Source organism: Camelus dromedarius, chromosome 26 (assembly GCF_036321535.1).
Source record: "Camelus dromedarius isolate mCamDro1 chromosome 26, mCamDro1.pat, whole genome shotgun sequence".
NCBI lineage: Eukaryota > Metazoa > Chordata > Mammalia > Artiodactyla > Camelidae > Camelus > Camelus dromedarius.
Genome location: NC_087461.1, coordinates 3,525,309 through 3,550,233, shown reverse-complemented (window position 1 = coordinate 3,550,233; position 24,925 = coordinate 3,525,309). Strand labels below are relative to the sequence as shown.

The following is a 24,925-nucleotide window of genomic DNA, read 5'->3' as shown; positions in this document are numbered from 1 at the left end:
CACTGCACAAACCTACTGCACTTAGTTTACCCTTTCTTCTGTTGGTAGCATGTAGCAGTCTTCTGGCTACTGAGAATAATGCTGCTTAGAACACAGCTGTGCATGTATCTACAAAGCCTCTGCTTTCAGGTTTTGGGGGTACATACCCAGGAGAAGAATTGCTGGGTCAAATGATAATCTTATATTTAATTTTTTGAGGAACCATAAGAAACTTGCAAAGACATTAGTCAGATTACGTCTTTCCTTAAAGTCCTTTGATGCCTTCCCATCGCGCCTGGTAAGCAGGTTAAACAGGTGTTGGAATTTTGCCTGACCTTCTGCCTTCTCCCGTTTCACTCAGTCCCTTTCTCAAGCCTGGTGCCAGCCTCTCGGGTCTTCCTCCCATCAATCAAGGGCACAACACTCTTCCCTCCCTCACAACCTTCACGCCGCCTTTCCCCAAGCCAGGAACTTCCTTCCTTCTGCTCTCCTCCTCTCCCCTCCGGGTCTCAGGTTAAATGTCACGTGCTCAGGAAAGTCTTCCCCAGCAAGTCCTAGGCCTCCCCCCATCCAAACCTGATGCTCTGATATGATACAGCCTGTATCTCCCTGGTGATGGGTGTGAGGCGATGAGGTCAGGGGTCCTGACTCCCCGACTCTCACTCTTGTCCACAGTGTGAACACGTGACCCAGTGACTGAAGCGCCCCATTATTTTCTGGGGTTTTTTTTTTGTTCTTTTTCTTGCTGTTGTTTTGGAGCAGAGCCAAAGCCCATCAGAGTGACAGCAAGACAGGACTCGTCTTCATAAAACGATGGCTGAGCTCCTCCTGCTGGTGTGGAAGCACGTTCATATGCCGTGCCATCTGTGATGGACTGAACTTTGTGCATCCCCCTCCCCCACAAAAAATTCGTTTGCTGAAGCCCTGACCCTCCATGCGATGGCATTTGGAGCCGGGCCTCTGGGAGGTGATGAGGCCGTGAGGGAGGGGCCCTGGTCTGATGGGATTAGTGCCCTATAATAGGGGCCCCAGAGAACTTGAGCTCTCGTCCTCTCTCTCTCGGAGAGCACAAAGGAAGGCTGAGCGAGGACACAGGGAGAAGGCAGTCATCTGCAAGCCAGGAAGAGGGCTCTCGCCAGACACGGACCACGCTGGCCCCTGATCTGGGACTTCCAGCTTCCAGAACTGTGAGAAAAATGCCTCTGGTATAAGCCACCAAGTCCATGGCATTTTTTATGGCAGCCGGAGCAGACCAATATACCATCTCCCGTAAACCCTTGGCGTGACACTCAACTGCTGTAGCACAGCCCTCAGCTTCCCCTCCATGCTGCTGTCATTCCATCTCGTAGCAGAACCAGCAGCTCACCTGCCTGTTTCCATCACCAGAATTAAAACCAGCTGAGGTAGGAACCACATGTGTTTTTTTTTTAACCTCACCTGTTGATAACCCAACCTAGAGCCATACACCTATCGGCCGTGCTTTTTAAAGTTGGCTGCAGTGATTTGGTGGCTTGGGTTCCATACATCTCCAGAAATGTCACAGGCTATGAACATAATTCCTTTCCAAAGACAGTTTCAAATCAACTTGGTTCCTCAAGTGTTGGATAACTGCTGAACATTTTAAATTGCTATCTAGCCATACTGTAAACAGAACAAACATATGATACATCAGTTATGCTAACCAGTGAGTGGTTGGAGCGATGACATTTCTCTCTACATCTGTAAATGTTTTATTGGCATCGAGGCTGGGTATCGGAGTCACTGAAAAGCCTCTGTGTGTGCACACACAAAGGGTAACAACAACCAGCCTTTGCTGAGCTCTTACGTCTTGTAAGCCCATGCTGTGCCAAGTGTTATATATATAATAGAATTTAATCTTCACATAATCCTGTATTATCAGTATTTTTACTTCAGGTTTATGGGAAGGAAAATGGACTCTCACAAAGACTGAGTAACTCTCTAAAGCTACCCAGCAAAGAATTAGTTACAAGGGAACCCCCATAAGGCCTTCAGCTGATTTCTCTCCACAAACACTGCAGGTCAGAAGGGAGTGGCAAGATATAGTCAAAGTCCTGAATGAGAAAAAGTTGCAGCCTAGGATACTCTATCCAGCAAGACTATCCTTTAGAGTAGAAGGAGAGGTAAGGAATTTCACGGACAAGCAAAACTAAAAGAATTCATCAATACCAAACTTATCCTAAAAGAAATATTGAAATGTCTACTCTAAATAGAAAAGAAGCAGGAAGCTGTAGAGGTGAGAAAACCATAATTGGAAATGTGATGACTACAACGAGCTGCAAGAGAATAAACACGAAGATGTAAAAGAGGACGGCAATTCATAAGAGGCGGGAGAGGGGAACAAGAAAATAAGAGATTTTTTCCCCTCTCTCTGTTTTTCCCCTTCATTCTTTTTAGGATGTGTTTGAAGATCTGCAGATACTGATCTATACATAAAATAGATAAACAACAAGTTGATACTGTAGAGCACAGGGAACTATATTCAATATCTTGTAGTAACTTATGGTGAAAAAGAATATGAAAATGAATACATGTATGTATATGTATGACTGAAACATTATGCTGTACACCAGAAATGGACACAACACTGTAAGCTGGCTATACTTCAATTTAAATATTTATTTATATATAAAAGGTACCCAGCAGGTGAGGGGTTGCACCGGGATTTGAACTCAGGGCTGCCTGGTCCCAAATCCTGTGCCTTCTGTATTTTCCATAACTAATACGAATGGGCTTTATCTTCACTGGAACCCAGGCTAAGCCCATTTCCTCCTTGCTGCATCCTCAGTGCCCTGGAAAACCACCACAGCCTTTGAGTCAATCCTCTTCCTCACATTGAAGATGGAAGGTACAGATTAGGGAACATACTGGGTTGCATACCAAACAGTCAGGGCAGGCTAAGTCATGCTGCAGTGAGAAACAACCTCAAAATCCCAAAGACCTTCAGTAAAAACAGTTTGTTTCTAGCTTACATTACGTCCATGGTAGGTGTGGGGGAGCAAAATTTGCCAGCCCGAAATGCGTCTCTTTGGCGTGCGGGCTATTTCAAGCTGAAAGCAATCAAGGAACAAAAGACTCAGGAGGAACCTTTGACCTTCCCCCTAACCGCCTGAAAGGATGTAGACAAAGGACTTGGGGGGCTGTCTCCCAACTGGGTGTGGAGACAGAAAGGAACCCAGCAGATTTGGTTGATTAAAATTCCTCTCTGGGTCCCATTGTCTCTGCCTGACCCAGCAAATATTTGCTTTCCCACTGAGGTCCCAAACCACTACCCCAACATCCTCTTTTGTCTTTAGCTGAAGGTGGTATTTAAGGAGAGGCTTTTGGCCATTTGGGTGGGTTGGTTTTCTGGGTCTCTCCCATATATACACAGCATTGAACTTTTGTGTGATTGTCTCCTGTTAATCTGTCTCATGTCGGTTTAATTCTTGGGCCAGCGAGAAGAGCCAAGAAGGGGAAAGGAAATTTCTTCCTCCCCAACACAGGTCAGTTCCACACCCAGAACTCAAGCTGGTGGCAGCCTCTATCAAAAACACTGCCTATCTTCAGACAGAAAAAAAAAGGGGGAACCATGAAAACCCATGATTTTGTTGGCCGAAGTCTCATGGCCAAGTCTGATGGCAGTGGATGGATATTATAATCCTTACCCAGAAAGGAGCAGCTACCACTTTGAACAATATTACAGTCTATCATAGAATTCTTTTCTACCGTGGAAGGAACAGATTATTTCAATCTGGCAAGAACGTTTTTGTTCTTTATTCCACAGATCCACAACAATTCCTGCCAGAACACTATGGTAATTACTTTTTCTAAATTTAAAAATATAACATGTCATCTAAGAAGTTAGAATTCAGAGTGTATATGTTTTAAGGTGTCTGAAACAGGGGCCTTTTAAACAAACACAATCACATGAATGTAACGAAACCGATTTTCCAAAATGTAAATACAGACTGTTCCGTATAAGTGTGCATTTTATTTCCTGAGTAATGATCATTGATTCAAAAATTAGAAACATTTTCACCACTAAATTTTGGCCTTGTACCTTCACTAAAGATCTCTAATGAGGCATTCAATGTATCTTTTTATTTCTTAGTTCTAGAGGCTGGAGCTCTGAGATCAGAGGTCCAGGAGAGTCGCTGTCTGGTGTCCTGTTTTCTGGGTCATAGGTGGCTGTCCTGCTGACGCAACCTCATGAGGGAAGGGACAAGGGAGCTCTGTGGGGTCTCTTTGATAAACAAGGGCACTAACCCCACGTGGGGGCTCCACCCTCACGACCTCATCACCTCCCAGAGGCCCTGCCTCCTGACACCGGCACCCTGGGGGCTACATCTCAGCACGCGAATTACGAAGGGACACGAACATCCAGTCTGCAGCGCTGGGTGAGGTTAACGCTTGAACTGACAGGCCTAGTTGAGCAGATTGCTCGCCTCCCCACTGCGGGTGGGCCGCACCCAACCCACTGGGGGCCTGAGCAGAACAGCAGGCCGAGTGAGGGGTAGTTTGCTCGCTCCCTCTGTCCGACTGCCTTCAAGCTGCACGTGGGTCTTCCCCTGCCTTAGGGCTCAGACGCGGATCAGAACCTACCCCGTCAGCTGTCTGGGTCTCCAGCTTGCCACGCAGACCTCGAGACTTTTCAGCCCGCATAACTGGTATGAGCCAAACCCATATATGTATATAAAATATTTCTTATAATATAGATATCTTATAATTGCATATATTTATATATGTACATGTATATATATGTATATATGGTATATGTGTATATATAGTGTGTATATACATTAAATACTTCTTATAATTAATATATTATAATTAAATATATTTACATATACATGTGCATATATATGTATATATAGTATGCATACATATAAAATAATTAATATGTATTCCTTATAAGTATATATTTGCATATGTGTTTGTGCATATATACGTATATATGTGTATATAGTGTGTATATATAATACTTTATAATTAATATACATTCTTATAATTATATATGCATATGTGTGCATACGTGTATATGTGTGTACATATGTAGCATGTATGTATATGTTTCTTATAATATATACTCCTTATAATTATATTTATATATGTATATGTGCCCATATATGTACATATACGTGTGTGTGTGTGTGTCTGCCCTACTGGTTCTGTCTGTCCAGAGAACCCTGACTAATGCAAACAGATTAGAAAACCCTCCTTCTGTGCAGATGGGAAAGCTGGTTTAAAGAGATGAGACTTTCCTGGGTCCCACCGCAAGCAGGCCTTGCGGACTCCAGACCCCAGGTTCCCAGCGTGCGCCGAGCCAGCAGCCGGGCAGAAGGCTCGCTGTGCAACCTACAACCGGCCAGCACCGCCTTCAGCCCCACGCCCAGGGTGGCCAAGGCTAATGTGGGCTTTCTGCCTGCGGTTCCTCCATCAGAGGCCTGCCTCGCCCACACCAAATTCAGGGAAGGGCGCTGCCTTTCAATTGGGTCCAGCAGGCATGAGGTGCTTTCAGATGGTTTGGCGCCTAGGAAGGGATTTTCAAGGACAAGGTCAGAGATTAGTCCTGATGGCCCTGTCTGTGCAGCCAAAATATTCTTAACTGTAATTAAAACAGAAATGAAAAGAGCCAAAAAAAATGTGCAAGGGCCAAACTTTCCATGCCTCAAACCTGATAACCTGTTTTAAGGCCAAGGAATCAAATGAGGTCAAGAAAATTATTTTGGTCAGCTGAAGTGACCCCATACAACTCTCCACGTCACAGAGGGTCTCTGATCTAAGCAGAAGTGCACAGGAATTGGCCTGGTGGCCCTTCCACACTGCGCCCACGTGAAGCTAGCCTGTAGTTAAACAGGCTTAGCATGACACACACATGGCCAGCAGGTGCATGAAAAGGTGCCCAGCATCACTAGTCACCAGAGGGGACACAGTCAACACCTTAACAGCACCTGACATGTGGAAGGTACTTAGTAAATTACAAATGTGCATCAAACAGTCGTTCTCAACCTCGCTGGCATATTGGAATAATCCGAACCGCTTAAAACATAAAGTTTTGAACACCTTAGGTCTGAACTGCGCGGGTCCACTTACATGCAGAGTTTCTGGTACACGCGTGCATACTACAGCACTGCACAGTCTGAAGCTGGTTGAATCTGCAGTTAGAAACACAGGGTCGACATAAAGTTATATGGAGATTTTTCGACTGCACAGAAGATCAGCACCTTTAACCTCCATGTTGTTCAAGGGTCAACAGTATATACTGACAGAGGCCCTACCCCCAGAGATTGGGGTGTGGGGCATACATGGGACCTTATAAAGTCCACTGAGATTCTACCATGTGGTCAAAGTGAGAACTACTGGCAGAAAAAGAATGTAACTGCACAGGTGAACGTCATCCATCCAGGTGTTCCCACCTGGACAGCTGCCTTCCTCTTGTCCCGCGTCCCAGCCACCAGTCGTACCTCCCCACCAGCCTATGTCACCATCTCTCAGGAGGTCCAGTCTCCATTGCACGCTTCCCTCCACTTATGTTTTAAACTCTCCTGAATGCATTTCTGTATCTCTGGCTCCTCTCAAGAGCCAGAGGCCACTCAGTCTTACATCAAACGATTTTCCTGGAGAAGTTCCAGAACCTGCGTATAAAGATGATGTGATGAAGAGGAAAAGGGAGGGACAATGTGGGGAACATGGGAGTGATGGAGAAGGACTCAGAGGCTTGGTAAGAGGCTCAGTTATCAACAAACTCACGAGTGTTTCAGTAGTTGGTAACAATGGCACGTGTGACTCTTCTGGAGAACAGAGCTTCGGGAATTTCAGTCACATCAGCAGAAGTGGGGCTTGGAGAACTTTCTCAAAGTCCTTCCAAGCACACTGATGACGGCCTCTACCCTCTACCTGTGTGTAAAGCTCTGGGTAACTCTCTTGGAGGTGATGGAAGGAGGGGACAGAAAGGAGAGAACTGCAGAGGGAACAGCAGAAGACAATAGCTGGTTTCATGCCCTGGCTTTGACGCTACGGTGCTGCAAAGTCCCAGACCTGAGGAACATGCACACAGGCCAACTGCCCGGCTCGGGCCGTCTCCTGCTCCTGCACTCTGGGCAGCTGCTGTTTCAAGAGCAAGAATGCAGGCCGGCTCTGTGGTATTTAAGGCGCTGGTCTTGTGCATATTTTTTATAAGTTGAAGTCTAGTGGATTTACAATGCTGGGTTAGTTTCTGGTGCACCGCGTACCGATTCAGCTGCACATATATATATTCCTTTTCATATTCTTTTTCATTACAGGCTATTACAATGTATTGAATGTAGCTCCCCGTGCTCTATTTTACATACAGTAGCTGTGTGTGTTTCTTTTCCTGTTGACTTCTCGTGGCGTGAGGACACACAGCTAAGGGCAACAATCCACTATAATTCCCTTAAGGAAAAAGTTGAAAGCAGAACCAAGCTCTTCCTAGTTTCTTTTAGGCTACTCTGGAGACAAGGAGCAATTAATATTTATGCTCTTGGCTTTGTGAAAGTTCTCAGCACATATAAGTTATCAACTGAGTTTCTCGAACTTCAGACAATTTAACACTTGAAGGTCAGCAACCTGAACAGACACAATCACGTAGGGTTTTCACACATGTAGATGGAGGACCTCCTTTGTATGTGTCTGTCTGAATTAGAACATTCCAGAGGAACCAGCAGCAAAATAGAAATAATTGTATCAAATGATGTCAAAGATATTTCTCCATTCCTTTAGGGAAGGATTTTTTCATCCCTTTTACTTTCACGACGATGTTGTAGGTTTTAGCCAAGCGTAGAAGAGCAGGCATGAGCGAGCGCGTTGGTAAAAATGTCACCCGGCGTGGGCACCTTTGTGCAACCCACTGGCAAGACAGCGCTCAGACACCACTTTCTCAGTGAAAAGGCTTTCACAGAGAGCGCGCATTCAAGAGAAAATAAAACTTGAATTGCTATTTATAAAGCAGACTTTGAAAGACGGATGGAAGGAGTGGGTTCCATGGGAAAGGAAAGAGGAAAAGAAAGGCAAGGGCAGACTTGCCAAAGGAGCGCTGGCCGTGGCCTAGATCTCTTTCAGAAATGCCAGGAGCCTTGGGAGTCAAACGCTTCTCTCTCCCAGGAGGAGACCCGGGGCGAAATGACGGCTCAGTAACTGGAAATGCCGTCCTCTGAGGCAGAGCCCCACGTGGAAGGCATCAAAAGAGCCTTCTCTCCATCAGTGGCTCAGTGGTGGGGTCTGTAAGCAGCACACAGAAATCTCAAGTAGAGGGACTTTAAACCTGGACTCCATGAATCTCTAGACGGTTCAAGAATGAGCTTTGAGGGGGAGGTGGGGGGTCTGTGGTAGCCCCAATTTTAGGCAGTTCAGGCAGAGTTCAGAAGAAGGGTTCTATGCCAGGCTGCTCATATTTGGAAGACATTTTTGTGTTTTCATTCTGGGTGCATTTTATTTTTCACTAAAGCGTCAATGGTTGACCAGAAGGACTTTTTTGAGATCGCTCAACTTTCTTGATGTTCCAAAGTGCCTGATAACTGCTAAAAAAGGGGGGGGGGGGGTGGTACACTGACACGTTTTGTAAATGTTTGTCCACTAAAATCCATAAGAAATAGTGTCTTTTGGAAACGGCATGGCCAAAGGGCCCCTTGGAGCCCAGGGCCCTTGTGCTGTGGTTTGAGAGAAGACAGGTGGAGAGGAGCGCAGCGGGCTCCGGGCGGCGTGTCCGCTGCGGGGCGGACGGGCCCCCGCCCCGTGGGTCTGCGTTTGGTTTCACTTTGCTGTGCAAACAGTGGGTCTCACGGACGAGTGGGTCCTCGCTTTACAGCATCCAGTCTTCCCAGATGTGAAGGAGGTGGCTTGACAAAAGTAGAGTTGGTAAGCTCTTTTGTACATGCTGCGTTAAAATCCATGGCAAAGACCATCTCCTGAAAAAGCACTCCCGGAAACTGCTAAAACTCCCCTCTACGCATCGCAGATGCGGAGAGCTGCCCGCTGGGCGGCAGCGCGAGGAGGGGAAGGGCTCTGGGCCAGAGCGTGCCTGTGGGCCCAGGCGCAGCGGGATTGCTCACGGCACAGTGCAGCTCGCTCCACACGCTGTGGTCCTCGTCTCGGGCTTGAACATCTGAAACAGCTCGCCTTCTTAGATGTGCGGCTCTGTGCAACCTGTGTTTAAAGCAGAGAACGCAGAATAACACACGTTGGGTGTTTCGCTGTTGTGGCTGTTCATTCACAGGCACCACTGTCTGCTGAGAACAGAACTGTTTGACTTGGCCCCTTGGGGTCATATCCTGACCGCTCCCAGGGACGGGGGTGCGTCACACAAGCAGGCAGACAGGCTCGGGTTTTCCAGTGTCCCATGTGCACTTCAGTTAATACTGGTGTTTAAGGGGCAAACAAGTTCTAAGTGCCCACAGTATACCTAGAACAGAGGTAGGAAAACAACCCCTGTGTCAGTGTCCTTTTGTCACTTTGTAGGAAGGACACTGCGAGAAGGCCGGGAAAGGCAGGTCTGAGGCAAGAGGCCAGCTGTGGACCACGCCAGCAGCAAGGTGACCATGAACTCATGGAGGTGGCCTTGGAAAACCTCCCTGGCCTCCCAACCTCTGTGTACAACACGCGTGAAGCCGGGAACCTGTGCAGCGGCCTGAGTCCCCGGCCCCGGGGAGGGACAGCCGGCTGGGACTATCCCCACCTTTACACTCATTGTCAGTGGCCTCCCACATACTTCCCTTCAGGCCCTTGATCTGGGAGGCTCCTGGGATTTTTCTACCGTGGAGTAAGTGACACCATCACAACAGAGCCACAGCAGACGAGTCGCAGCAGGCAGGCGTAAGCGCGGAACGAGCATCTCTGTCAAAGCATCACAGTGCTTGCTGCAGGATGTGGCCGGCCATGGTCTGCTGGCAGAACACTGGAGCACGTCTCCGGAGACGGGCGGGAAACCTCATCTTTCTGACTCCCCGTTCGGGTCTGAGCGTCCAAGAGATAAAACTGCCAGACAGTCGGACTGTCCTCGAACCTCGAGGCCATCGTGGCGTACCTACCCCCAAAAGAAAGCAGGTGTTGTGCCCCCCGCACCCCCCTACTCTGCCTGATGTGGCTCCAACAAAGAGGAAGCAGGTGGGGGACTGCAAGACACAGCTGTCCCCCCTCAGGGCCAGGCTTGAGAAGAGGCAGGTTGTCCGGGGAGCACATGGATGGAGAGGGAGGGGTCCTCCAGATGCCTCAGTGGTCTTCCCCGCTGAAGGAGCCCCTGAGCAGGATGCTCCCCTGAGGACTGCGTGCCCTCAGCCGCCACCACCTGCCAGAAAGGCACAGTCTCACCTGGAACCCTCCCTCCTATTACACAGCAAAAATCTTAAGCCACTTGGGGAGGGACAGAAGACCCTGGTGCAGGGGTAGAGGGAAAGCTGAAATCTGAGAGTGAAACAGGGACACGGAGGGAAAACCCTCCAGTATCTCAGACCTAAGCACAAGGAAATTCCGGAGAAATCCGAAGCCAGTGATGCCCTGGAGGTACTAAGCATGGCTACAGCACAACCCAGACTCGGACCCCGACACCAGCTCCAATGAGTGTGTGAGTGTGTGTGTGTGTGTGTGTGTGTGTGTGTGTGAAGGCGGGGGTGGGGAAAGGTCCACACCAAGCAGTTCTTGGACACCAGCTGGCTGTCCTGTAACCCAAATCAGCTTAGACACAACCTACCTGGAGGTGGCATCAGATCCCATGATTAAGGGCTCAGTCCGACTTGGCTACTAAAAATGACATGACCGAAATTAAAAAAAAAAACTGTCCACCAAGAATTCAATAGCCAGCGACAACACCTTTCACCTACCATACAACCTAGAAATTGCACTTCTGGTCATTTATTCCAGAGGAATAAATATTTATGTCAACACACTCCCCCAAAGTACCATGTGTGAACTGGCAACACCCCAGCCTCTGTCTCTCCACCCTGATCGTGTGAATAACGCTGAGATCACCCCTTAGAACTGGTTTTAACCTTCAGCTGAGCAGCTGCACGGCCGTGGGTGTTCACATGAGATGCTATAGACTGCACACACATTCCCCACAGTTTGCACCCACTCCCAGCTACCCCTTTATAGTATGACGTGTTAACAAATTGACAACCTGCACAAAGCAAGACACAGCTATTTAATCTCTTGCCAGACACCGCCTCTCATGGCACAATGGGGAAAAAAATGTATGTCCCACAAAAAAACTACACAAATGTTCACAGGAATAGCCATGTACCCTGGGACTCTCTAATAGAGGTGGAGCTTGAAGCCCTGGCAAGAACAAAGGACAAACTCGTTACCTGGAATATGTGTCTCTTCCTATTAGAACAAACCACTTCCTTCCATGATGGGAGGGGCCCAATGTACTAAACTGGCCACCAAGTGGACAGCTGGTCTCCTCAAGGCAGAATCCTAGTCCAGGGCTCGGCACTGGTCTCTGTTGCTGGCACGTTGAATATCTGACAGCCGCCTTGGTAAGAGGGAGTCTTAATATTGACCACACATCTGGGCATCTCATGGCCCAGTCAAGTTGACACATAAACTTGACCATCACTCTGAGGAGCTGAGAATGTTGTCCTGGTTACAGCTCAGTGAACCCACGTCCTATTGGAAGAGCCTCATCTCTGGCCGGTCCTGAGACCTTCCCTGTTCTCCTGGCCCAGGACAGGGCCTTCCCCGTGGAAAGTCCTGAAAAGTAACTGTGACGCTGAATAGAGGCACTGAAGCAGGAGGGGCGGCATCACTTCCTCCCTCTGCTCACTCGAGTCTCATTCATCTTCCTGGGTTTCTTTGTGTCGTGCTGCAGGAGGTCATCTAGAGGACGTGACCACCAGTTGACCCACGAGCTGAACCCAACGATCAGAGGCTCCTCGCCCCTCCCCTGTCCTTGGAATGTACACTGTGCTCACCACTCCCACAGAGGGAGCGGTTCCAAGGACACAGCCTTGAGAGAATGAGGTGCTGCTGAGACCATTTAAGATTCTGGTGGGGGCAGAACTCTGGTCACTAAGTGGTTGCCAACACAAGCTTTGCACGTTCCCCTGCTTATTGCACCTGCCACCTGCCCAGCTGGAGTGGCTGCCTCTTTCTTTGGTCTTTGCTGGCCCTCTGTGTACCGGGCCCATTTTGCAAACCAGCTCCGTTTCCTCTATGGCTTGTCCCCACCACAGATGACAATTCCCACACAAGACATTTGAGCAGAGATGCTCTCTAAGGCAGACTCCACTGGGTCAACTGGTCACTCACAGTTACATCAATCAGTGCTTTTCAAAAAAAATAAGAAAAGAGAGCTTTCCTTAATCTAGCCGTTATTGCATGAAGGAACCTGTCTGAAAAATCCAGACTGGCACAATTCTATTTAAGTAAGAATCCTTCACTTTAAGAAATGACATGATTCACACACAGTACACTTAAAACAAGTCAACGTCCATCTTAAATTTTTTGACCAACACTCAATATTTTTTGACAATGTAGCTCAAACAATCAGAGTGGGCACTGACCATTAGCAACAAGAAAAGGTGAAAGAACACGTCTTTATCAAGTCCTAGAACATCCAGGAACCGTGCTACATATCTCACATATGTGCTGGGAATAAGTCTCCATCTCGTAACCTAGGTATGCGGGGGTCATCGCATCACTGTGTTTCCTTAAACCGCAGTCAACTCCAAGTCACCAAGACAGCGAGAAGTTCAACTGTGGACACTTCTGCCTGTTCAACGTCTTCTCCAAGGTTATGAAAAGGCTCACAGAGCAAAACATTCATCTCCTGTTCACACACATGTGGCCTCTGGCTGACTGTGGCTTCCATGCCAAGCTTGGATGGCGTCTTCGGTTGCTAGGGTCCAGCCTCCATGGTGCACCACAAGGCTACTCCCCTCAATGTCTTCCCACCTTTCCAGAGAAGTCCCCCCATTCACGGGACCCACAGGTTCCTGACCCTTCTGAGTGATTACCCTTCTTTCAAAGGTAATGGGTTCTTTCTACCACATATGCAATAATCCCCTCAAGAAGCCAGGCCTTCCAGAACTCAAATCCAAAAAGGAATCTAGGACCCAAACCCAAGAAGAAATCAAACCCAGTTGTACACAGCTCCTGACTTCCACTCTGCATCACCAGGCTGGCTCTGCCGAAGCGGGGGCTTCTGGGTGGCAGTTCGCAAGACAATAGCAAGAAAAGATGTTTAGAGACAGGACCCTTAGCTTCCTTCTAGCTTCAGAGCTGCCCTGGCCCTAGGAGTGTAACGGTGAGTTGCTTTCTGGAAATGCCAGGTTCGACATTACAAGTCAGCACGTGCTAAAAACCATTTGATAGGAACAGAGAAAGAGAGCGGCCCGGGAGCACTGGGCTGGACCTCGCTGGTGAAACTGACCTTGAGCGGGCACCCCACGGCTCTAGGACCCCCCACATGTTCCACAAAGACAAACACTTACTGGACAGCTACTCTATGCCGGGCACTGCGTCAGACTGGAAGAAGTAGGTGAAGGAGACACAGCCTTCCCTTTGAAGGGTTCAGAGGCAGAAAGATTTATCACATCCCAAGAGAGGCCTTAAGGATATGAAAGAGTTGGAGGGGACAGATCTGCCCTGGGGAGGATCACGTCCTACGTGAAGAGGCAAACAAGGCACAGAAACACCTGGAGAGGCATCAGGGCCAAACCAGGGGCACTAACTCTAACCACAAGGGGAATTCGGAAAAGGTGGAACATTTTTAAAGTGATCTTAATAATCAGCCTTGGTGAGACCTGAGCTGGGTTTCACACTGCTCTCTCCATTAAGAAAAAAAAAAAAAGTTTTAGTGCCTATTACAAGCAGGCTCTGGGAATACAAGCATTAAAACAGTCAAAATTCATGCTTCAAAATGCTCAGCAAAGAGTGAAGGGGGAGGCCAAGGAAACAGAGCTGCCAAAAAATGTGATACAGTCTGAAATCAAAGCATTTTCAGGGTCGGTAGGGTTGTAAAATGCGCAGCCACTGTGGAAACCACAAAAATTAAAACAGAAGTACCATTTCATACAGCAATTCCTCTTCTGGGTATACATCCAAAAGAGTGAAAAACAAGACCTCACAGAGATATTTGCCCACCTATGTTAATCACCGCGCAGTGTCATTTGCAATAGCCAAGACGTGGAAGCACCCTACACGGCCATCAAAGAATAATGGACAAACACAATGTGGTTTGTGGTATATATATCATGGAATATTATTCAGCCTTAAGAAAGAAGGAAGCCCCGTCACATGTGACAACATGGATGACCCTTGAGGACATGACGCTAAGTGAAACAAGCCAGTCCCAAAAAAGACAAATACCACATGGTCCCACTTACATGAGGTACCTAGAGTCACCAAACCCACAGAAACAGAAAGTAGAATGGTTTTTGCCAGAAGCTGGGAGGAGGGGGAAGGGGGGGTGTCCACTGCTCGGTGGATGTTAAGTTTCAGTGTTGCAAGATGAGAAAGTTCCAAAGATCTGCTGTAGAAAGTGCACATACAGTGAGGACTACTGTACTGTACATTTTAAATTGTGAAGAGGGTACATTTATGGGTTTTTTTCCAACCACAATAGAAAAGATCCATTTTTCAGGCTTTAACCTTGCCTGGGAACTGGGGACATTTTCAGAAAGGAGGTGCCATCTCTGCTGAGGGTAAAAGTTTAGCCAAAGAAACAAGGTTGAGGGAAGGGATTCTAAGCAGATAAAACGGGCAAATTCTTGGGAAGCCAAGGTTGAGCAATTCCTGCTTAGGAAACAGAAGCAGTGAAATCAAAGCAAAGAGAACTTGGGGCCAGTAAATTTTTACCCTTTATCTGTCGTAACAGATGGAGATGGCAGGACATCCCTGTGAAAGATCAGCGCTGGGAGGGGCTCGAGTTCCTTGACTTGCTGTACGTGACCTGGCCACAGCACCCCCGCGAGGCACGTCAGCACTGGAGGTGACCCCACATGACCTGGGGAAGCTCCCTCTGCCCTGACCATGGAAGGGCCGCCCTCTGTCATCAGCCGACACACCTGCCTATAAATCCTAGTCAGGGAGACAGGGCAGGGTGTAGACACACACGTATGAATCCTATCCGCCTCTGCAAATACACGAGAGCAAGAGCTGGTTCATTACAGCAGCCTCACAGGCATCCTTGGAAAATTACAGGCAGGATGCATCCCTGCAGGTCATCAGCCAGCGTGTCCCCCCAGCCGCGTGAGCCATGAGTTCTCAGCTAACCGCAGTGCTGGCCGGGCCATCACCTCCAGGCCTACAAATCAGAGCACCAGGGAAAAGAGAATTTAAAAGGCACGTGTGTCAAGCAGCCAGGAGGCAGCAGATGCAACTTGGGTTCTTCCACTTTATCAGGGAGAGAAATGAAACAGGTGCACGTCAGCATGGGTTTCAGGCTCTGTGGCGAATACAGAGATGGACAAACACATCCTCAAGGAGCTTAGAATCGGGGGGAGGGAAGACGACACTGCACACAGCGTCAGAGCCACGGTCGGTTCAGTCCAATAAGCGCTTCGAAATGATCAGCATCACTTACAGCCAACAAATGGCGGGCTCTTTTTGGGCACCGACAGATTTGGGAAGCCTTGCTTTGGGGGTTCCTCACAGACATCCACCTGGAAGACCACCTCTGTCATTCTGGACCACTCAGAGCCGGAATGTGCTGAGACTGAGAAAGACGTGAGGATGAAGGATGCACTGACCAATGAACAGAAGGTCCATGCCTCTTCAGCCCCCACCCGCTTCCTCAAGCCCACTTCCATGGGCCTCACCCCAGGGCCTTCTGTAACTGTGACCCTGGAAGAAACAGCCCCAGCTCATGGAGCCAAAACACAGACATGGGTTTGGCTTGACTTCCACCTGTGCACCCCCAGGCAGGTCATAGCACGGGCCCCACCGTTTCTTTCAGCATTGCTCAGAGGTCACACTGATCTACGAGACAAATGGATGGCTAGCCAACAAGTCTCCTTCCTCCCCCTCTTCGTTTGGTTCTGGTAAATTCCTTAACCAAACAGAACCCAATGGCTTATGGTACCAGCCCGGTGACTAAGAGCCACTTCAGTCTGAAAATGTAATTTACTTGTTTATCCGCATTCTTGACAGGTGAACAGACCGGTGTCCCTAGGACGCTGTCTGCAGAGGGAAGACGGACTGGTCTTTGGAGACACCTGCGACTCAGGTGTTAAAACTGGCTGCATGTAGTAGAGCCAGAAATACCCACAGACGTGAAAGAGGACCCCGCTGAGATGAGGTGAGGAGGAAAGGTCTGCCCGCTCGCAGCGCGTCTCCTGCCGCGTCCCCCAGCCTCCCACGCACCGTCATCGAGGGACTGTTCGTCCACAGAACAAGCCCCCGGCTCACACGCAAAGGCCCTGAGGCGTGTCTCCGCGTGTGCTGGGAAACAGGTCTGCTTTCACCCCGTCCTCCACGTGCCCCTCCCGGTGGCATCCTGCCACAGCTCCTGCGGCAGAAAGTACTTTGCTTCCCTTCCGATGTTGCCGCGGCCCCGCCGGCCCCCCCGCCTGCCCCCCCCAACAGCACTGCACCCAGAAAGCGCCTGCGAAGAATAGAAAGCACAGTGACTCACACCTGTCCTCCTGATTCCTAATTTCACTCTCACCTGGGCCCTGGAGCTACCCTGTTGCAGGAAAAATGTGTTACAGCTCATTTGTGGCAGCAACCTGTATCCGGGGGAAAGGGCAAGCAGCACTGGGAGAGATGGAGAACTCAGGTTTATCACGCCAGTGGGCCCAGAGAAGTTAACACTCCAAGCTCGACCCCGTCTGTAGGTCTACACAGGCTTTTATCGGCTGCCAGTTCACACTTTGCAACATCATATGCAAATAAGGTATAACAAAAGTTGACTAATTAGAAACAAGCTTTGTAGAAATGGACCAATCAGGAGGGAGAGAAATAACCAATCAGGAGTGAGCTCAGGGAGCCAATAGAATTTTAGGGGTAAGTAAGCCGTTTCAGAGGCAAAAAGTGAGCTAGAGCCTCTGGGCCAGGGAACCGGATGGTGCCGGCAGGAGAGTAGTGGCCCTGCCTGGGGGTCCTGCCGGTCTTTTTATGGGGCTTCCCACCTCAGCCCCGCTCCCATCCGCGGGTCACGCGGATGCAGCCGTTCCATATTTTACCTACTCTCTCCCTGCAGTCCAGACAGCATCCCTGTGTCCTTGCTTGGGAACAAGTAGCATATTCCAGTTTCTCCCAGGAAACTGCGCAAAATAATTTCTCAGGAAGGCTCTCCCCTGCACCCCATGCATAGCAACCACTGCAAATGTATGGCCAGCTGGGGGTGGGGGTGGGGGCGGGGGCGGAGGGGGACGCAAATTGGGCCACTATTCCAGCACTCAGCAAACTCTGACTCTCAGCTCATGCTTCGCTGGGTCACGGAGGAGGGCCACCAGGCACTAAAATAACAAGCCGGGTCCCAGTGATGCCTGGCAGCCTGGCTGGCGGCAGGAGGCCGAGCTGCTCTTCTCCCGACACCTCTGGCAGGTACAGGTGAGGTCCAGTTTTTCCCGTCCCTGTGAGTCCCTTTCACGATGGGAAGAGCTGCCAAGGCATTGCTGACAATACCTGCAGAGGTCAGTTTGTAGTGGGCACCAATTTCAGTCCACAAACTAAGACATCATAAAAAAACACCAACGTCCAGTTTCCAGCTTGACGCGTAAAGAGCCCGGAAGGCGTCATTATCACTTTCCCAACGAGAAAAACCGCTGAGCAAACTGAAGCCTGACAATTCTTGTTAGACCCTTCAGAGGACTGAGGCTGCAGGGCAGACTGCTGCTCCCAAAAGCCGGAGAGACAGACAGGCGGATACAGAGAAACAGCTTACTGGGGGCAGAAGCCCACAGCCGGAGCCAGTATCTGCAGGAATAAATTAAGCTGTGATTTGACGAGTTGCTGGAGGCTCAGTGGGTTTAAGTTTGAGAGTCAAAAATGCTAAGGGGACCCAGGCTTAGCGGGGTCCTCGCAATTTTGTGAATGTTGCCTCCAGGAATCCTACCAGGTTCTCACTGTGAAGATCGGAGAAAAATCCCCTCTTGTTTTTAGCAGGAAGAAGGAAAATCGTTGTGTTCCCGATAATAAGGACTGCCCTCAAGAGGAGCTATTTACCAGAATCTAACCAGCTGGGGCTTTACCAAAACCCAGCTGACCTGCAAGAAGAGAACTGTCCAGGCAGGTTCCCAAATAGATGGAGACGAAATCGTAGGCCTGGAGAGCGCTTCCCCTCCCCTGCACCTCCCGCCTCATCACCACGGCTCCCGTGTAATCGCAGGGGAATACAGCTAAGAGAAATGGAAGACGACCCAGACCCTATTTAAGGAGCCTCTAGGAAAATCTAAGACAACAGAGGAGACAAAAACAAGAACACTGGAGGAAAGTTTAGCCTCCTACACCACAGCTACGGCAGACCCAGCCTCACACCTAGCCAGGCACCTTAAACCTCACCCCAAAGGCCTGTCGACCTCAGTTCCTTCTCCTTCTACATCGTAGCTGACTTTCAACAACAAAAATCTCAAGACAAAATATGGACAAAAAACACAGTCTGAAGAGACAGAGCCAGCATCAGAACCACATTCAAATGTGGCAGAGACATTGGAATTATCAGGCCGAGAATTTAGAATAACAATGATTAAAAAGAGTTCTAATGGAAAAGGTGGACAGCACAGGAGAACAGATGGGTAATGTAACCAGAGAGATGCTGTAAAAAAAAAAAAAAAAAAAGAGTCAGAAGGAAATGCTTAAAATAAAAAACACTGTAATGGAAATGAAGAATGCCTTTGACAGGCATATCAGTAGACTGAATGTGGCCCAGGAAAGAATCAGTGATGTCAAAAGAGGTGTCAAAAGTAACTTCCAAAACTGAAAAGCAAAGAGAAAAAATAATGGAAAGGATGGGGCAGCATACCCAAGGACTGTGGGACGATTACAGACAGTGTAACACACGTGTAATGGAAAAGAATGAAAGAAAGAAACAGAAAAAAATATTGGATGTAATAATGGCTTACAGTTTTCCTAAATTAATGACATGCAATAAGCCACAGATCCAGGAAACTCAGAACGCTAAGCAGCGTAAGTATCAAAGAGAACAAAAAACCAACATTAACAAAGCACTATACCTAGGCATATCATATTCAAAGCAGAAACTCAAAGATAAAGATAAAATCTTGAAAGAAGTCAGAGAAAAGGAAAAGTTCCATCTCACCTGCAGAGGCACGAGGGTAAGAATGACACTGGCCTTCTCTTCAGAAACCATGTAAGCAAGAAAAAAGTCAAGTAAATCTCTCAAAGTGTCACAAGGAAATTAGTCCACCTACAACTCTATCTCCCGTGAATTTGTCCTTCAAAAGTGAAGCAGAAGTAAAAGACTTTCGCAGAAAAACAAATAATGAAGAAATATGTTGCCAGTAGAACTGCCTCGCTAGAAATATTAGAAGTTCTTCAGACAGAAGAAAAATGATGGTGGTTCGAAACTCAGATCTGAAGAAAGGAAGAGCATTAGAGAAAAACATAAGTGAAGGTAAAATGAAATCTTTTACTTTTCTTACTCTTAATTGATCCAATAGACAACAACGTGTTCAAAATAATCATTGCAACAATACGTTTGGTGATTATAGCTTATGGATAAGTGAGATGAATGGCAACAGTGTTGTAAGAGGCAGGAAGGAGGAATCGGGAGCACTCTGCTGCAAGGTACTTGCACGTCTATAAGCGGTACAGTGGTATTGAAAGTGGGCTTGAAGTTGTTGTAAATGTACACTGCGTACTCCAGGGCAGCCACTAAGAAAGGTTAAAAAAAAAAAAACAAGTATAATTGATATGCTCAGAGAAGAGAGAAAATGAAACCATACACAATGCTCAGTTAAAGCCAGAAGGCAGAAAAGGGGCAGAAGGGGAAAAAAAAGAAACGAAGAACCAGGGGCAATGAGGCAATGAATAGAAAACAGTTACAAATAAGGTAGATATTAAACGAACTATAACAATAAACACTTTAAATGTGAACGGCCTAAATACACCACTTAAAAGACAGAGGCTGTCAGAGTAGATTAAAAAACAAGACCCAATTTTATGTTGTCTACAAGAAACCCACTTGAAATATAAACACACAAACAGATTAAAAGTAAATAGATAAATTTGGGTATTTGAGATTTGCAAATATTAACCTCTGTATATAAAAATAAATTTCTTCTGTCGAGCACAGGGAACTATATTCAGTATCTTGTAATAGCCTTTAATGAAAAAGAATATGAAAATGAATACACACACACACACGACTGGGACCATTATGCTGTACACCAGAAACTGGCTATACTGTAACTGACTATACTTCAATTTAAAAAAAAAAGAAAGAAAGAAAAGAAAAGCTATAGTAATTAAAACAGTATGTCTCTGACATAAAATCAGACACACAGACCAATAGAACAAAATAGAGAGCCCAGATATGAACCCACCTGTATACAGTCAACAACACTAGGACACACAATGAGGAAAGGACAGTCTCTTCATTAAACAGTGTTGAGAATATTAGCCACTATTTAATGAAGAGACTGCCATTTGCAACAGCATGGATGAAACCAGGGTACATTGTGCCAGCTGAAATTAGCCAGAGAAAGACAAACACTGTATGATCTCACTTGTATGTGGAATTTAAACTACAACAACAAAAAGTCAAACTCACAGACATAGAGAATAGACTGGTGGTTACCAGGGGCTAAGACTCCAGTCAAAAGATACAAGCCTTCAGTTATAAGATGAAGACGCTCTGGGGATCTCGTGCACAGCATGGTAAGCACTCTGTTGAGTACTTGAAATTTGCTAAAAGTAGACCTTGAGTATTCTGTTCTCACCACAAAAAGGAGAAAAATGATGGTGCATGTATTAATTAACCTGATTAATTAACCTGAACATTTCCCAAAGTATAAGCAAGTCAAATCATCACACTGTAAACATTTTATATAAAATTTGATTTGTCAATTATATCTTAATAAAGTTGAAACAAATTAACTAAAATAAAGCAACATACTTTGTATCATAATAAAGGGCTGCCACCACAGAGTAAATAAGAATAAAATAATTCTGTCTGGCAGAGGTAAGGCAGGGATCACGGAGGAAGCCATACTGGAACTGGGTCTTGAGAAATGAGTAGAGTTTCTCCAACGAAGGGCATTTCAGCTGAGCAGAGATGGCACAGCAGGAAGTGCTGGTCGGTGTGGCCAGTGTGTGATGTGGACGGAGCAGAAAGTTCTGGAGGCCTTTCTCTCCCATAGCTGTCTATTCTAGCCACCTGCAAAGCCCAGAATCCCCCAACAACCTTCCGTACCCATACCACGTCCTGCCAGGGTCCAGAACAAGGTCTAAGTAATCTTTACAAACCAGCATCTCCAGGCACAACGCCTCCCTTACAGGCAGACTTTGATAAGTCAGAGCCACTGGACTTGGGCTTGGGTAATGGAAAATACCCAATACCCAGTGGTACCACTGGCCTTTGTCCAACAGCTGGAAATTGTGCCCTCTCCTCCTGCCCCCATGGCTTGTTGATGGTCAGTCCCTAACTGCTGCCTCATGCAGTCTGGCGGGAGGCTCGGTGTGACTCAGGGCTCTGCTGATGTCCCAGGAGGTCGCTGGAGGGATGCGGCCCCTGAGCGTGGCTCCGGGCGCTCAGGCTGTGCGCTCAAGCAGGGGGGAGGGGGAAGGAGGGTGTCCATACAGCACCCAGATTTCTAAAGAAGAAAAGGGGAAAAAAAACCCAAGACACTTTCTGCTTCTCCAGATGAGTTCATAGCATGAGAAAAAGGAGACAACATTTGGTCAGCCTGCGTTTACGACAGCAGGCGCCGTTTCCACCCTCAGATGGCTGCACAGAAAGAACATTTCGAACCTTCCAAATTGCTACAAATACACACACGCATGCTAGATACTTGACCATGACTGTTCTTAATATAATAATGTTAAGCCAGAATTGTCTTTTTTTGTTTTGTTTTTTAGGTGCTAACTTTTTCTTTCTTTTTTATTGAAGTAGAGTCAGTTAACAATGTCGTGTCCATTTCTGGTGCACAGCACATAGTTTCAGTCATACATGTACATACATACATTTGTTTTCAGATTCTTTTTCATTATAGGTTACTACAAAATATTGAATATAGCTCCCTGTGCTGTACAGAAGGAACTTGTTTATCTATTTTATATATATTAGTGTATATCTGCAAGTCTCAAACTCCCAGTGTGTCCCTTCCCACCCCCTTCCCCCTGGTAACCATAAGTTTTTGTTTTTTTTTTTTATGTCTGTGAGTCTGTTTCTGTTTTGTAAACAAATTCATTTGTGTCATTTTTTAGATTCCACATATGAGTGATATATGGTATTTTTCTTTCTCTGGCTAACTTCACTTAGAATGACAATCTCCAAAAGAAGGCACCTAAAGACACTTAAAATGTTGCATACACGTGAACACAACATTTAGACATGCTTAAATGTAGACTGTCTGATGGTATGTCTTCATTTGAAGGATAAAAGCATTTCAGAATAAAAGGAAGGAAAGTTACTGGCTATTGTGTTATTATGATCTTATGGAGATCTGTGATCGACTTACCAATGGCAGTGATCACAAGCCGTGTTCATTAAGCAATTACTGCCCATCAGAGACTAAGAGCGCCACGCATTTCCTTATTTTGTTCTCTCCAGAGCCTTCCAAAGGCCGTCCTGTCATTATCCCATTTTACAGATAAGAAACAGGCCTGGGACAAGAGATAAAGCCAGGCCTCGCACTCTAGCCTGTCTGAGTCTCAGTCTTTTATTTTAACCCCCTCCCACCCCAACTGTCCCCTTGCAATGGCGGCAGCGCACCTGCCCACTCACTGAAGAAGCAGTTGCTGAGCACCTGTGTGCACACCCACGCCGAGGACCGGGGGATGACAATGTGTATGAAGCACAGTCTGTCCTCGGCAAACCTTTGGTCAAATAGTCAGTGTCCTTTTTCCGCTTTTTAATTACTACACAGATAGCAGCTGTATTCACAATAGCCAAAAGCAAGAAGCGACCCGAATGTCCTTCAGGGCATAAACAAACAAACTGCGCCCTCCCGCCACGTGGTAGGGCCCCCTCCCTCAACAGGAAGGCGTGAACTGTTAACACAGGTAACACGGTACAGGTATCACCACTAGCGCAGGTATTGCGTGGCACAACACTAGTCATACATCAGCACGTGCCGCTGAACAACTCAAGGACGGACCTCCACGGAATTGTGGCCCGTGGAAAAAGCCAAATGAAAGGTGACATGCTGTATGAGTCCATTTATGTAACAGTCTTGAAATAACAAATTACAGAGATGGAGAAAGGGGAGTGGCTGCCAGGGGCTAGGGATGGGACGGGGAGGGGACGCGGCCATGAGGAGCAGCACCAGGGAGCCCGGGGTGATGGAACCAGTCTGTGTGTTGATTTGAGTGGTAGTTTTGAGCATCATCACATGTGATAATATCGCATAGAACTATTCACACACACACGCATGCACGCACGCACGCACGCACGCACATGCACATAAGCCAGGGGACATCTGGACAAGCTCTGCAGACCGATGTCAACATGCAGGTGGTGACGCTGCACTCCAGCTACCAGAGCCATGTAAGACGTCACCACTGGGGGAAGCTGGGCAAAGAGCACAAGGACTTCCCCGTGCGTATTTTTGGAACTTTCTTGAATCTGTAATTATTTCAAATTTGTTTTTAAATGTTTGACTACTACACAAGTATTCTTTTTGTAGATTCCTCAGCCCCACCGGCGGCGGCGGCGTCCCTGCTCTGGCCCTGCGGTCGTCGCCCCACGAAGGCAGAGGTCTCACAGGTCCTCGGCCAGACTCCAACTGAGGTAGCCGATGGTTACGTAAAGCCAGCAGATCACCTGCAACCGCCCCGCCAGCAGTCAAATGACGGTCTCATCTTCAGATATGAAGCATAGTCCTTTTATTAAATAGATCCACAAGCACACAGTTTGTACTTTCAGGCGTTTTCTACAGTAGGAGCTAAAATATATGTATGAACTCTGCCCACAAATAAATAACGGCCCCTTCTGTTCACACGCAACGCTCCTTTTTGAAGAGGTATCCCATTTGTTATCCATCAAACATGCCACCCATGAACCTGATTCAAAGGTCAAAAATCCCACAAAAAAGGGCCCCCCAGCCTCCTCTTGGGGCCGCAGAAGCTTGGGTCCTGTCTTCACCAGCGTCCTCTGATAGCCTGGCAGGGTCTCTCTTTACTGACCCCGTTTTGTCAAATACAAGAACCCAGGAATTGTAAGACGCGCCCTGATTTCAGAGACAGTCAAGCATGAAAAGGCGCGCCTTAGAATCGATGGAATTCTGTAATATTCCATGCAAATACTTTCAAATTGAGATCACGTAACCTCTGCATTTATCTGAAGAACAGGCTGCTCCCTCTGGCCATTAGAAAAAAAATAAGTTTCGGTGTATTGGTGATGTCATCCTTCCCTTCAAAACACAAGTTCCAAAGGAAGGTTTCCTTTTTTGCGAGATAAGAGCCAGTGCGGGGAAAGGGAGGAGTGTGGTTATTTGTAGCAACTAGAGCTCAGGAAACTTCCCAGAAAGACCAGAGGCCAGTGTGTGTGTGTGTGTGTGTGTGTGTGTGTGTGTGTGTGTGTGTGTGTGTGTGTGTGTGTGTGTGTGTGTGTGTGTGTGTGTGTGTGTGTGTGTGTGTGTGTGTGTGTGTGTGTGTGTGTGTGTGTGTGTGCGCGTGTGTGTCTATGTGTGTGAGTGCGTTCGTGGGGCTCAGCTGACTGCAGGTTTGTGATTCATCGCAGCTGGCTGGATCAGAAGGGCAGGGATGCAGTTGCCGGGGTAGGTAATCAGCCACTTCCTGCCTGTGCGGGGCATCAGGAAAGCCTGGCTGAGTCACGCAGCAGTGACCAAGGTGGCTCTGCTGAAGG

General features: G+C 47.5%; 1 protein-coding gene across 2 annotated transcripts in view; it reads right to left on the bottom strand.

The window, feature by feature from the left end:
* The window catches only part of PFKFB3 (6-phosphofructo-2-kinase/fructose-2,6-biphosphatase 3), a 243,824-nt gene that overhangs the window by 117,090 nt on the left and 101,809 nt on the right, over positions 1–24,925 (bottom strand). Inside the window, exon 15 of one of the 2 annotated variants that reach the window (XM_064479310.1) lies at positions 8,926–9,141. The exons of the other annotated variant lie outside the window; for it this stretch is intronic. Coding sequence (XP_064335380.1) covers positions 8,941–9,141 — 201 coding nt within the window. The 3' untranslated portion in view covers positions 8,926–8,940. Of the gene's footprint in view, positions 1–8,925; positions 9,142–24,925 lie in introns of those variants that run through there. 2 annotated transcript variants of the gene reach the window in all.